Source organism: Lactuca virosa, chromosome 3 (genome assembly GCF_052849685.1).
Source record: "Lactuca virosa cultivar CGN04683 chromosome 3, Lactuca_virosa_CGN04683_v6, whole genome shotgun sequence".
Lineage (NCBI taxonomy): Eukaryota > Viridiplantae > Streptophyta > Magnoliopsida > Asterales > Asteraceae > Lactuca > Lactuca virosa.
Genome location: NC_136428.1, coordinates 14174355 through 14189514, shown reverse-complemented (window position 1 = coordinate 14189514; position 15160 = coordinate 14174355). Strand labels below are relative to the sequence as shown.

Below are 15160 nucleotides of genomic sequence, written 5' to 3'. Positions count from 1 at the left end.
ATGCTTCCCTCTCAACAATATATACCTTTTAATTGTCCGAAAATGGCTTAGTTACATGTTTGGTTATTGTAGTTTTTAATTTAGGAAATTAAACTTTTGGTCCTTATAATTTTTAATTCTAAAACGAAATGGTTTAATTACAATTTTGATGTCTGTACTCTGTAGTTTTTAATGTTAAAAGCATGTTAATTCAAGTTTTGTCCGTCTAGTTTTTAGTTTAGAAAGTCTCACTTTTGGTCCCTATACCGCTATACGTTTTAATTTTAAAAGGAAATGGATTAATTACAATTTTGGTCATGTATCTTTCAATTTAGGAAATTAAACTGTAGTTTTTAATTCTAAAAATAAGAAATGAATTAATTACATTTTTCATCTTTTTAGTTTTTATTTAAGGGAATTACACTTTTGGTCTCCTTTTATCATTTTAGTAATTATTATATAAGTATTTAGTATTTGTTTTAATATATTCATAGCTTTTGTGTTTAATTTTTTTGCATGTATATATCTCAAATATAATATAAATTACACAAGTAATTTTACATAACATCATTTTCTATTAATTTATTCAGTCAATAAATATGTGATTAATAACAAAAAGGCTTTTAGCCTAGCGGTAAGAAGTGACAGAGGTCATGGGTTCAAGTCTCGTTGTTCCAAAAAAAATTAATAAATGAAAGCCGCAACACACTTGCAATCACCACTTGTTTGTATTAACTAAGCAACCTATAAAAAAAATTAAATACACCAATGCTTAAACATAGAAGTTAAAAAGTTAAAATCACTTGTAAATAAACATAAAGCCTTGTTCAACTTCAACCTGCAAAATGGGTCCCTAAAAACAAGAAAAAGGTTGGTCAATCATAAATGACACCAAATGCCTGAATAATCAAAATCAATTTGGGGTTGGGATAATAACAGCAGTGACCGACCAGTTAGCATCAAACTTTTCACACTCTTAAATAGCAATCAACTTAATTCTTGTATCTTGACACTAAAAACAGCAGAAGCAACATCCTTTATCCTTATCCTTATGGGTGAAATGTGAATATAACAACAACAAACATGATTCATATCCTTTTCCTTTTAAATAGGGAAGGGAAGCCAAACATTTTTTGGCTGCCACTGGTTTAATTAGTAAACATGATATATCCTATCCATTCATTTAATCAGAGTGCAGAAGCTAATCTATCTAATACAAAAACTTCATATCAATCAATCACTCATCATGTAAATTAAATTTTTTTTTTTTTTTTTTTTGTTGTTGTTAGGCTACTCAAGGCTCAAAAAGCAATCAGATGGACCAGAAGTTAAAGGAAAGGAAACATTAACGATAGTTTCAGCAAATAAAACCCATCACCTTCTCTAAAGTAGAGTCCAGGCTATAGCATTGTAAAATCAAATGCAATAATATAAATGTTTATGATAAGTAGGCATATCATCTTCGTTTGTGCAAAAATCTCTTACAATATTGGTTTTTTTTTTTTAAACTGCAACAAAGAAGGAAAAACAACAAGTACTGTACAACATACCTGGCAGGGAGGGACAAAGAAGATACGTGCTGTTGGCTGAGAGCAACAGTGACGAAGAAGCAGATTTTTTACCTTGTGAATGTGAATGAATTATACTACTTTTGATGAGGTAGAGGGTAATTTGGTAAATAATAAATATCATTGCCTTATATCAGTAGGCTCCAAATCCCTCCATTTTAGGAGAGTTAGGAACCATTCTCCCTTTCTTTTCTTGCCACTTCTTTCACAAAAACTAGGGAACATGAACTTCTTTCCATAAAATATACTGTTAGAGGGTGTGATGGTGAAGAGAAAACAGATGAAACCGGAGGTCACAAAGGCTTATCAAGTCTTTTGATTTACGTGTACACTTAAGTTACCTCATATACCCATATAGTCAAAGTAAAAAAATCAATAAAATTAGTCCAAATTAACATAGATATGCCTCACGTGTCACTCTGTTAAGGTGTCAAAATGCCTTTTTATTTCTTTTATACGAACCTGATTGTGATTCTTTGCCGGTCTGCAAGTCTACATCTGTGCTAATCCAGGCACCTGAAACATGTCATCCTCATTTCATTTTTTACAATTTAACATCATCATCATCTTCTTCACAAATTTTAACAATACTTAAAGGGTATATGCTTATCCAGATACTTCATTATGATATCATTATCACCCACCACCAAAATAAGGGAGAAACTACCTGTTGCTGATTCAGGGTGTGTTTGGGATTTTGCTTATTGCCTTATTGCAGTTTCTTTTTAAGTGTGTTTGGATATATTAAAACAAGTTTTTGTTAGTTGCATAATCAGAATTTACCTAACACTAAAAAAAATACATTTTCAACTTATTACGTTTTGGTACTGCATAAACTAATCCAAACACTGTTTAAAAAATTGCTTTCTGACACCAGATAAGCAACTTAGCAGTTTTACAAAAAAGCATTAAGTTGTTTTAAATAAGCAAAATCCCAACCACCCCCTCAATATTATTTCACCAGACTTCTAACAAAACAGAGGACACCAGACAACCAAATCACTGCAAATTTCCAAAACAAAACAAACCACTTCCAACAACACTTCATCTAAAACAAAAACATCAAACTGCAAAAAACTTACAAATCATGTCATATCATTCTCTTCCTCTTCCTGCTTTGACATCAACAGAAAAGCTATACTCCTGGTCGCATCCCATGTAAGAAGTCACACATGAAATACAGAGTAAAGCTTTTCTTCCCAACTGCATCACTTGGAGCAGTGATGTTATCAAGCTTCACCTTGGCCTTCCTCTGCAACGAAACCCTCTTGATTGCAAGCAACTGGTTGCTCTTTGTGTCACCAACCACCAACCACCAACCTTCCTCTTTACCTTTTGGATACCTCGGGGCATCCACCGGTCCCACCTCAGTCCTACCCTCTAAATCCCTTTCAAGAGTCACCACCATAGTAAACTCCTCTCCAGCCCTAATGTTGTCACCATCCACCACATCATACGACAAATCGATATTAGGGAACCGGTTGCAAAACTTTGCGATATCCATGAGCTGAGGATCCGACATCTGTAACAGCTCCCTTCTCTCATCGTCCTCCATTTCCACCAAGTCAAACACAGTCTCTATACTCCTTCCAGGGTTTTCCTGGCATCTCTTGGCTACATCTTTTGTAAAATGAGGCAGCTGTAACAGAACAGAGTCTCTCTCCCACATGCCCTGTGTCACCATCTGGCTCACTTCCATGGCCAGAAGAGCCAAGCTAAGCCATCCATTGCTTGAAATAACATCAACCATGGCCTGAAGCAACCTGCTTGCAGATAGCACCACTTCTTGCTGGTCAGAACCAAGATTCCCACCTACCGTTTGTCTAGCAAAGTGTGCTTGTAGCAGTGCATTCGCCTTCACGTGTGGGTCCGCGTATTTCGGGTTCTCAAAGGAAAACCTCTGATGATGGATCAACCTACGTATCAAATCCTCTTCTCCAGGGCGAACAGGAAGTTGCTCATACTCTGAAGCGGAAGCCAAAATCTCCAAAAGGCCCTTCAGCTTTGTCTTGGTGGTCAAAGAAGAACTGAACCGTTCTATTGTAGTGTAGCTGATGTAGTAATAAGAAGCAATCATACCAAGATTCAAAGGGGAAAGATCATAATCATCTTCAATCGTAACACATTTACTCGCTTCCAGGTCGCTTAAAGTGTTCTCCACAAGTTCAGACAGGTGATCCGAGAGATGCCTTTGACTCACACCTTGAAGATTGTAGTAATTTGGGTTCTGTGTAAGCCTCCTGTACATGAATGTCCAGGTCAGATAATCAACAGCATCTTGCTTGTTGGCAATCACTTCAACAACCACCTCAGCATTCAAATTATCATGTAGGTGGTGATGCAGATGGCTTTCAACTGGGAATGCTTCGAATAAGAACTTCTTGTAGTATTCCTTACGTGGTGCATGGCAGAAGATGACACACTTTCCAGAGTTATCCACAAGAGGCCGACTTGCATGGCCCATCATCTGAAGAAGATCGGTAACTGGATAATCGGTGTGTGCGTTTTCCCGGCCATCATAGTACTGTGTTCCCATAACCACCACCAAATGTGCACGAAGAGAAACCCCCCAACACATTGTACCACTCATCACACATACCTGAATACAACCAGTTTCAAACAGTGTCCTGACTATATCTTGGTCAGTTGTGGTTAGACCCTCATGCAAATATCCCACACCGTAGACCAGAGTTTCCTTCAACATGGGTTCTTTAATCCGCTCAACAAACGGGCTTATCTCATTTTCAGATTGAAGTAAGAACAAAGGCTTCTCTCCATTCTCGTATGTACTTTCAGCACTCGAATATGTCATCAGATCCACAGCAGTTAACCTTGCATGCTTCCTTGTTGGAACAAATACAATGGCTGGTTTTCCATTCTTGGCATGTTGGACAATAGCAGTGTAAGTAGGTTTGCTCATGGCTTGCATTCTGGCTTCAAAATTAGCTATGTCTATCCCCTGAATATGGATTTCCAAGGGCACAGGCCTAACACCTGGTGGGAAATTGAAAAGACCATGTGATGTGGCCCCAATCCATTCACCTAAATCTTTGGCATTTGCAAGTGAAGTGGATAGTGCCACTATCCGAATGTTATGACCTTGACTAGCAATGTATCTCATCCTAGAGACAATCACCTCCAACACTGGCCCACCTTGACCCCCAATCAAATGCAACTCATCAACAATAAAAAGACTTACTTGCTGAATATGCTTACGTTGCTTCCATCTACGAGACAAAGCATCCCATCTATCCGGAGTGCTGATTATCACCTGCCCTTTTTCCAGCAACTTCAAATCTGTGGCTGTTTCCCCGGTCAACTCGCAAACTCTCAGCCCAAGACCATCTCCAAATTTCTTTTTCCATTCATTATATCGCTCCTTGGCAAGTGCTTCAACAGGAGCAATGTAAACAGCACGCATCACTCCCTCCGAAACTTTCTGATGGTTCCTTAAAACTGCAAACTCAGCACATATGGTCTTCCCACTGCCAGTTGGTGCAGCAACCAACACATTGTCATCGGTGTTGTATAGAACTGTGAAGACTTGAGTTTGGACAGGGTTAAAGTGTTTGAATTCTTGATAAAGGGCTTCATATAATGGATTTCTCAAAGCAGTCACAGGGAGTGGCTGCAAGTCCAGCAGCTCTGTTGGTGGAGGATACTTTTCCGGTAAGATTAGGTGGCGGAAAGAAACAGACAAAACAGACAGGGATCCAAGCCATCTGTCCGAGACAACCTTAATGAAGTACTGAGGTGGCAAAGGTTCATAAATCGGGACTGTGAAACTCAAAGTGTGATCCTCGTCGATGTATTGTTTCTTCAACAAGAAATACTCATTATGGAGTATGTATTCCCCATCATTATCTTCTACAATCACCCAAAACGGCTCCACATACCCATGAATCCTGTCTTCCCACTGAAAATCTGGAGTGATAGTGAGTTCCACCTTCAAGATGGTGCGGGTGATTGGTTGAACATGTGCTGCAAGATTAAGCTTTGGGAATTGGTGAATGCACTTGTGAAGATTTCTCCCTAACTTTGGTGCTCTAACAAGCTCTCCTAGCTCTTGTGATGACAGATCATAATATCTTTCCCATGCCAGATCCTTCTTCTCCAGTTTCATCAGAATGTCATTTTTAATACCGTGAAATTGGCGTAGTGGGGTTTGTACGCTCCAGATCCTCTTGTTAATCATTTTGCACAGGTTCAAGGCTTTCTCGGCTAACTGTGCCCATCCTCTTTTCAATACAATCTCAAAAAGAGCACGCATAAGACGTCCCGCACTCTGCAAAACCAAAGTGCAACTCAAGTTAGAAAATAATTATCGTAAGAGTAAAAGGAAAGAAGCATTGATAAATATGTAAGAAATAAAACAAACCTGAGTTATGAACACCATGTCAGATGTCAAAGAAAGTCCTTCAAGCTTTAACTGGGAAATATAAGCCTGGAGTAAGACATTGATCTTTGCACTGGGCTCTTCCAAACTTTCCTTGATGGGAATAGGAACACGGTCCAAAAGCTTTGCAAGTTCCATCTTCTCATCTTGTCTTACTGTTACATATTTGAACTCCTCACTCAGTGAAAATAATCTGCAAAGCTCAATATCGCTCATGGTGGGCTTCAAATGCTCGTTGTAAGTAGCAATAGTTCCATGAGTTATGTAGTAGTAACTTGCGATTCGACCCAAATCAGTAACCTGAAAATACCCACTTTTTCTATCATACTTCACCAGATTGTTTTTATCCAGTATTGTAGCTGCAGAATGGACCTGCAAGAAACAGTAAAGAGCAGTATTTTTAGACAGTATTGTGGCAGACTAAATATTAATGTGGGGTAAAAAAAAACATACCAGATCAGCTCTCCTATCTACAAGTAAAAGATCTCTTGTCAGAGCATCAGCTGATAAACCATAAAGTGTAGGGTTGCGCACCATACGAATGTATAAATAAGTGTAACCAAGCCAATTGAGGGCTTCTTTTGCATTCTGCACGGTTCCAAGGACTATTTCTGCATTCAACTGATCAGCCAATTTGGACACAAACTGACTTTCAATAGGAAGCTGTTGATTCATCAATGAAAGATAGTACTGCAGCTCACTGTGTCCGGTTATAATGATTCCTTCACCATAAGTATCAAACTGTGGCCTCCCAGCACGACCCAACATCTGCATGACATCCAGAGGACTAAGCTCTGTCCAGGCTCCTTTTTCTGGGTTATAAATTTGGGTTCCTTTAATAATCACAGTGTGGGCAGGCAAGTTCACACCCCATGCAAGAGTAGCTGTTGAAACAAGTACTTGAATGTGTCCATCAGCAAACAGTTCCTCAACAAGTTGACGATCAGCCCTAGCCATTCCTGCATTGTGAATTGCAAGACCATAAGGCAACAGATCCTTGAGATCATTGCTTTTCACCAGCTCAGTATGTTCATGGAGAATTTCACGACTTGCACTATCTTCTTTCAAAAAGATCCCCAGGGTGTCATTGGCAAGAGCAGTGTCTCTAATTGCACGTGCAGTCTTGGTTGTTTCTTTCCTTGAATGCACAAATATAAGCACCTGATGCTTCCCAGCCACTCCAATCACCTTTTCATAACAAATATCATTCATCAATTGAAATCTCTGCAATGGCTTCTTTACTGTAATTCCAATATACTGTTGAGCAAGTGGGCAAGGTCTGTAACTATTGTCAAAATGAAACAGGCCTTTCTCCAAGTCAACTCGCATAAATAACGCAACATCATCATAATTGGGAAGTGTTGCAGATAGCCCAACCAACCGAATATGTTCCTTTGTTGTCTCAATTTGTCTAACAGTTCTTGCCACAATACTCTCAAGAACAGGTCCTCTGTTATCATGCAGAAGATGAATTTCATCAATAATTAGAAGCTTAACAAGTTGAGTGTAAGTGCGGTCTCCGGATTTTCTAGTGATAATATCCCATTTTTCTGGAGTGGTGACAATGATTTGTGTTTCTTCAATTTGTTGACGGGTCAAAGACTGATCTCCACTCAACTCCATCACAATGATGCCATAGTGGGGCTCCAAACGTTTAGACAGATTACCAACGATTTCAGCAACAAGGGCTTTCATTGGTGCCACATAGACAATCTTGTAGTCACTGCGGTTGAAAGTACCATCTTCATTCATATGCAAACCTATTTGTTGCAGAATCGTGAGCATAGCAACATTGGTCTTCCCTGCTCCAGTGGGGGCACAGAGTAAAAGATTGTCTGCTCTGAACAGAGCAGTCTCATAAACTTTACTCTGAACCCTATTTAACTGAGTCATCCCCTTAAAAGCTGGTTGTGCCCAGCTTGGCATGGTTGGTTGAGATCTCTACAAGCTTCTCATCAGGAGCAAAAGGTTTGGGATTCAATGCCGACACATGAACCTCGTCATATCCCTTGCTGTGATTTCTGTAAGAGCCTAAAGGAAGCTCACACTTCTTATTTGTCATCAAAAGACCATCTTGCTGAAACGCGATGCTTTCAAGATCAAGCAACTGTCTTTGACCATTTAACCGACCGTTCTCAGCATCCCTGTCAACAACATCCCTTCGACCACAATCCCCATTTCCACCAACACTCTCATCCCTCAACCGCCTTGCTTCTTCTCTTATGCTTTTCTCTAAGTTCTTCTGCCTCTCTTTTGCTGTTGCCCTTGTGGCATGCAATTGTTCCAATATTGCAGCCAATTCAGGCCCCAGTCCCATCATTTGTTCTTCAAATTGCTTCCTTTGATCTTGATCTTCAGCCCTTGCAAGACGGGTACACCACACAATCTTCAGTCTGTTCCTCAAAAGGTACTTTATCAGACTGAACTTATCAAACTGAAGATGCACCAATAGCTTCGTTTCCACTTCACGGTCATCACCTTCTTCAAGAATCTTTAGAACCTCTTCAGCAAGCTTCTGGCTCAGCTGTGGATCAATCTGCTGCTCATAAGCCTGGGAGATCTTCCTCTGAAGCCAATAAGCATCAATGTCCTGTACATTAAGTGTCATACCCTCATTAGCTTCTTGTGAGTCGTCATCATCCATACCCCCACCCATTTGCATAGCATTGTTCCCATCTCTGTCCAAAACACCATCTTCTTCCTCCTCGTCATCTTCCTGTACAATATCAAGATCACTCTCTTCATCTTCCTCTTCATTCTCTTCGAATTCAACAGCTATACCAACATCATCATCAAGAGCATCTTCACCATTTGCAGCATTAGACCCAGCAGCATCACCACCTGCATCTTGAAAATCTGTTATAAGCCTCCCAATAGAGACTAACTGATCAAACAACTGGTTCGGTATAGGGTTTAGCAATTTCTCAATATCCTTCTTCTTGTCCGGGTTCTTCAAAGTATCATTCTTGAGCACAGCCAAGATCTCATCTGCAGCACCACGGACAATATTCAAAGGCTGACCACCCAATTGTGTCTGTATCACACTAAGCATTGACTCATATGCAGCTCGAGTTTCTTTAGTCTTTGGCTGATAAACCCCTTCATCTGTTGATGTAAGGACACTCTCTTCTTGAAGATGCCGCCTCTTGCTCTGTCTGTTATTCCCAGCTTCAGCAGAAGCAAGTGATGATGGTTCACGTTCCTTTTTCTCATCCAACTCTGCTGGTCTCCCTCTATAAGCACGGTCACCAAAACTCTTGGGGTCTATCTTCCCATACAAAGACTCAGGCTCCCCAGTTGGCTCATGCGTATCTCGTGGAGACAGAGAATCCGTTGTCAACACAAGGCTCGAGTTGGCTCTGTATTCATACTGTTTAAATTGGGCATGTGCCTCAGCACCACCACCTAAATGTGCCATCTCTAATCAACCACTTCCGATTCCACAAACCCTACAATCACCAAAATCAATTCGAATCAGTCAATTGAGTATAACAAACCCACGTAGTACGGTAAATATACGACTTTCCAGATCGATAAACTCTATATCCACCAAAAACATATTTAAACAAGTATTACCAGAAGAAAGCAAAATTTTAAAAGGTATTACGCGGTAAATGAACACGTATCAAATTCAATAAACCTTGTAAATCGACAAACAGATGTAGAAACCACGCCTTGAACCCCCATTCAACGACATATACCACGCTAGATAAAACCTATAAACATGACAATAACTAAAACTAGGTTTTAGTTTTGAATCGATTTGAACTGTAAATTTAGAGAAGAATTGGTCCAATGTCCCAAAGATTTAAGGCATACAGAAATGCAAAAGCGGCCAAAGTTCAGTAAGACTATTCTGAGTAGGTGTTCTAGCCATGAGTAGAAATCTAGGCATCATATAACTCTCTCTAAGGACATTATACAAAACCTGAAAACAATCAAACAGTTAGTAAATCTGAAACTAATATATCAATCTTAAAATTTAAAACCTACACTGGACTTTAAGTCTTTGAGCCTCATCAATAACAACATAATATCAGTCATACCATCCATATGTCCAAAAAGAGATCAACTTTTTTTATGAAAAACCTAATAATATCCAGTTGTAAGATTGATAACAATTTTTTCCAAACGTAACTGAATTTAGATAATTAGGCCTCCATGTTATCATATTTTAAGTGTATGGGATTGTCAGAGTCCGACTATTGTTTGGGCTAGGCCTACCACTTAAGCAAACCAAATTTTGTGGAACAACAATCTTACGATATTATGATAATAGAAGGAATTCGGTTGCGCCGTTCGTGATGGTTTGAACAATGTTAGAAGATAAAAAGCTGGAAATATTTTTTTAACATAAAATACGAAGAACGGAATGGTCCATTCCATGCCATTTGGCAATGGAATGAATAATTCCATTTCTTCCTTCATTTCATTCTTGTTGGACGGTTAACACTATAAAAAAAAATCCATATCGACTGTGAAGTTGGAAACTGAAATCCAATTGAGAAAGATAGTCAAAGTAGAAATTTTATTTAGCAGAGCTAGACTAATAAGATATAGAATCATAAATTTGAAGCTTACCAGACACACTATACATTGTGTTTGTTCATTGAGTCATTTTATCAAACAGTTAATAATGACATTATTTAAAAATCAATTTAATGGTGGATTGGATTATGAAATTATGAAAGATACCTTCACTAGATTTTGTGCTTCTCTTCCTTGTATTGCTTTAGAGATGGCCTACAACAATAAAGGAATAAGAATTTGCCATGGAAATAATGAAATCCATCAAACAAAAAAACAGAATAATTTTAAATCTGATATTAGTTATGAATATATGGGCTTATTAAGAGAAATTAAAAAAAAAAAAAAAGATTTAAAAAGTGGAGGCATCATAAGGCCTGATGCACCAAAAGGGTCTTGGGGAAACATGCCTCCAAAGGGGACATCCATTGGCCCAAATCCATAACCACCACCCATGTATGGCGGCATGCTGCCACCATATGGCCCCATAAATGCATCCATTCCAGGCTGCATCCCATTCTAGTAAGGGTTGTAAGGGGAAGGACCTGGCGGCATCATATAGTTTTCAGCTGCAAAGTCCTGAGATGCCCTCCACTGCATTTCTGCTGCTGAAAATATAAAAAATATAAAAAAATGTCAACAAAAGATCCCATATGAACAATTGAGAAGCTACTAAAGGTATATAACAGTAACTGGAACTCTACCATTTGGCATGTTAACTTTCTTCTTTTTCTTCTTCTTTGCTGAAAAGAAGAACGGAAAATGTAAGCCAATAAATTCATACCGAAAATTTTATTAACAAAAAAAAGGTGGGTTGTAAGAAACAAAATTCACTTTATTTTTTAATAAAAGACAAAACTGTCATAATACAAATTAAAACACAAACATGTTTGTTCATTGGCTCAATCATAGCAAAGGAATGAGATTGAACTCCATTCCATTCCATTTCCTACCAACCAAAGTACCATATGACATATTACAACTTTTTGCATATTCTGATTCCTTTAACAGATTCCATTCCTTCCAAAAACAGATTCCATTTACCTGCCTCACATCATGTTTCAATTCTAAAGAAGAAGATATACTTTATGAAGACAGGCTCGTATGCAGTAATAACTACTCTGTCTCAACTCCTTTGAGTCTCAAATTCGCCAAGTATACCTAAATAAATTTATTTAAAAAAAAAATTGGCATTATTTAAAAACAATTTAATGGTGGATTGAATTATGAAATTATAAAAGATACCTTCACTAGATTTTGTGCTTCTCTTCCTTTTTTTTTTAGAGATGGCCTACAACAATAAAGGTCTGTAAACACAATATCCAAGAAGGGTAAAATAGGAATTTTGATAGTTTAAAGACTAAATCATAAGTTTGGTCCTTTTGGTATTATACTGTTTTTTTAGAATCATTAAATGTAACTACTTAGCTGTTATTTATTATAAAATGACGATTTTACACCACCAAACCCAGAAAAAAAAAAGTTACAAATTTGGTCCCTTAAAATCTAACTACCCAACCGACCTTTTTTCAAAAAAACACGACATTGCCCTTCACCAAACCCCTAAAAAGAACATTAAATTTGGTCATTCTGGTACACTAATCTTTTGGGTCCCCTTGGTGGTCTATGGATCGTTAAATCTTTTAAAATGACGATTTTGCCGTTCACAAAACTTCAAATTGACTTTTGGAAAACTTACAGTTGGGTTAGTGGCCAAAAGATCATCTCCAACAATCTGAACTTTGTCATCACATTCAGAAGTTATCTTGGCATATGCAAGAAAGTAGATCATTTATAAAATAAATAAATAAATAAATAAATTTAAGATGTGAAAGTTGAGACTTTACCATTTTGACTTTAATGTACACCAACTTTTGAATTTTTGCTTATCTTGAACTTAAACTACAACTTTCCAGTTATGCCCCTCCCTTTCAAACTCTTTAACCATCTGCCCATTTTGACTATCCACTTTTTATATGGTTAGGAAGAAAAGTTAGTGTGAATAATAATAGTCTATTTATGTTACCTTACACATAGAAACAAATACTTGCAAATACAAATTTTTAGCTGTAAAGTATGGTGCTACTTAAAAATAGTTTAAAGATGCTAAAATTAACCAAAAAAAAACTTACGTTTACTTATAATTAATAAAGTTACAAAAATTATAAAGCTACCTCATCGACACTTGTAATCCTTAATTTTGAAACAAATTTCTTCAGTGGCGTAGTTATCTTTAGGGAATTCTCTGTTGCACCTTGTAGTTGCTATGATAGCTCTGCAGTAACGTAAGTTACGTAAGGAATGGATATTAGCTTTCTCTATAAAACTTTTAATTTTGAGTAATGGAATGCAGGACACATCAACATTTAAGGGAAACATTTAAGAGAAGCTCATGAAAATTTTGATAACAGAGTCACATATGTTTTCTTTATGGTGTACAGTGAAGAATTAAACCTAGACAGAATTTGGACTTTGCTGAATATATTTCTTGATACATGAGAATCCATATATATGCCCACAAGGAAGACAACAAGAGAAGTCACATCCACAACAAAAAAAAATACAAAAATAAAAAGATAATTAGGTCTAGCAAATTCACTGAAACTGTGATGCAGTCAGAAAACCTAAAATGAAAATAAGTTCACAAGCGATGAACTTGGAGAAGGGTGAAAATTCAAATTCATATTTTGTTTTTACTTTATTTAAGATTTAAGAGAATAAAAGACAAGTCTACCCCCATCTGAGTATAGCAGAACCCCATGTAAGGCCAGCACCAAATCCAGCAGTGGCAATAGTTTGACCTTGTTTGACTTTCCCACTTCTAACTGCTTCATCTAACGCCAAAGGGATTGAAGCTGCACTTGTATTCCCATACTTTGCAACATTCGATATCACTCTATCTTTTGGCACCTCCAATCTTGTTGCCACCCCATCAATGATCCTCTGGTTCGCCTGTCAAAATTACACAAATACCCTTCAATTCTTCATGTCTGTCAAACTACATAGATACCCTTTTTCATGAAGTAATGGGACCCACGCCCACCTGATGGAGCAGCAGCCAGTCAATATCTGACTGATTAAGACCAGATTTTGCTAGTGAGGCCTCAATTGTCTGTGGGACAACACTAACAGCAAACCGAAACACTTCTGTTCCATTCATTTTTATACATGAAAAAGATGAATGATTAGGAGGGAACCCTAGAGCTGATCCGTTTGTACCCAATGCATCGTTTGTTGTACTTTCTTTGATTCCAGCATTCAGGTGCCTGTTTGGGAAAAGGGTTATCAAAAAGTTTAAATTTTTTGAACAAATTTACAATCTTTCCTTAAAGAAACCCAAAAAAGTTAAAAAAAAAAAATTCACAAATTTAGAATCTTTCTTTAAAGAAACCTGTTGCCATCTCCATCACTGTGAAAGTCAAAACCAAATAAACCGTCCTCTTCGCTGTCACATGCCTGTTGAAATTCCAAGAATACCCTTTAAGACATACAACATTTTTTTTTTAAAAAAGGTTAGAAGAAAATGAGACACACCTGGACAAGAACAGCACCAGCTCCATCACCAAAGAGAATGCATGTCCCTCTATCTGTCCAATCAACATAACGTGAGAGTGAATCTGCTCCAATCACAAGTACATTCTTGAAACCACCACCTGTAAATCATAAAATAAAAATCAAGAAATGACACCAAAAACTGAAAATTGCAATATGAATAACAGCATACTTTACTCTCACTACCAATACGATAACTACATCTGAAACATCTATCAACGATTTTTGACTACACGGAAGAAGAAGAACAATTAATATGAACACTAACAACATATTTTAAAAAAATCATCATAATTTCTTTGGATTTCTGCAAAAAGGTTTGAAAAATAACCAAATAGCTTCCACTTCCATGAGTTGTAGTCGACAGTACAGCACCACAGACCGACAACCTTCCAGCGATGTAAAGCCAATGGAAACAGGATAAGAAGAAAAAGGGAGCGATGGAGCAGAAATCAAAACATAGAAATGAAGTGGGTTTCTTTTATCTTTTTGAGCGTATGATGGTTGTTTATCGATTTCATAGTAGAAAAGAACATACCTTAAGGAAGCAAACAAACAACTACGGATGTGTTGACGTCGGCAGATAAGAGCGATTCGAGATATGGTGTTTCCGGTGATGTAGGGTATTCTGTACTGATGTAATTGAAGGAGACGGAGGTAAATTTGTAGAGGGGTGAAGAACGAACTCCCTGGTGGTGGTGCGCAAACATCTTACCACCGTCGATCAATCTTCCCATTCATGGATTGCAACCCAGGTGAGGAAAGTAGGTGAAGTGAAGTGGTGTGGGTTTGAGAAAGTGAAGGGAATTCAAGAAGGAAATCGTAATAGTCAGTCACCAAGGGAGAGAGACGGTGTGGGAAAGAATTGAGAAAAGAGAAAAGGAAGCGGATAAAGGTACAGAAGATACCTGTAATTGAGAAAAGATACATGTAGAATATGAATCACCACATAAACATCATCAGGGAAGAGAATTAGACAGAGCATATTAAAATCACAATAAAATCCAAATAGAAACCATACCTAGACGAAGAACAGTGAAACAAATGGCAAACATGCAATCGAATCAGCCAACATCGGCTTGTGCCCGACCGAGAAATAGAGGATCGTCTCATCCGGGACGCCAGGGCGCCGATGCAA

At 37.8% G+C, this 15160-nt stretch overlaps 1 protein-coding gene and 1 pseudogene across 2 annotated transcripts; both read right to left on the bottom strand.

Annotated features, from left to right (window-relative positions):
• Positions 1-534: 534 nt before the first annotated feature.
• On the bottom strand, positions 535-10990 carry LOC145165250 (DExH-box ATP-dependent RNA helicase DExH12-like; annotated as a pseudogene). Its single transcript, XR_013739987.1, has 4 exons — positions 9584-10990; positions 6397-9392; positions 5926-6315; positions 535-5832 (listed from the first exon to the last, which is right to left on the bottom strand). The product of XR_013739987.1 is annotated as a DExH-box ATP-dependent RNA helicase DExH12-like (transcript).
• A 524-nt stretch (positions 10991-11514) lies between these two features.
• LOC145163309 (beta-ketoacyl-[acyl-carrier-protein] synthase III A, chloroplastic-like) lies at positions 11515-14759 on the bottom strand. Its single transcript, XM_079082149.1, has 11 exons — positions 14576-14759; positions 14166-14285; positions 14005-14123; positions 13862-13926; positions 13514-13736; positions 13205-13422; positions 12645-12745; positions 12318-12438; positions 12170-12235; positions 11716-11761; positions 11515-11631 (listed from the first exon to the last, which is right to left on the bottom strand). Exons 1-7 carry the CDS (start codon positions 14757-14759, stop codon positions 12646-12648), a joined length of 1029 nt encoding a protein of 342 aa, XP_078938275.1. The 3' UTR covers positions 11515-11631; positions 11716-11761; positions 12170-12235; positions 12318-12438; position 12645.
• Positions 14760-15160: the final 401 nt, after the last annotated feature.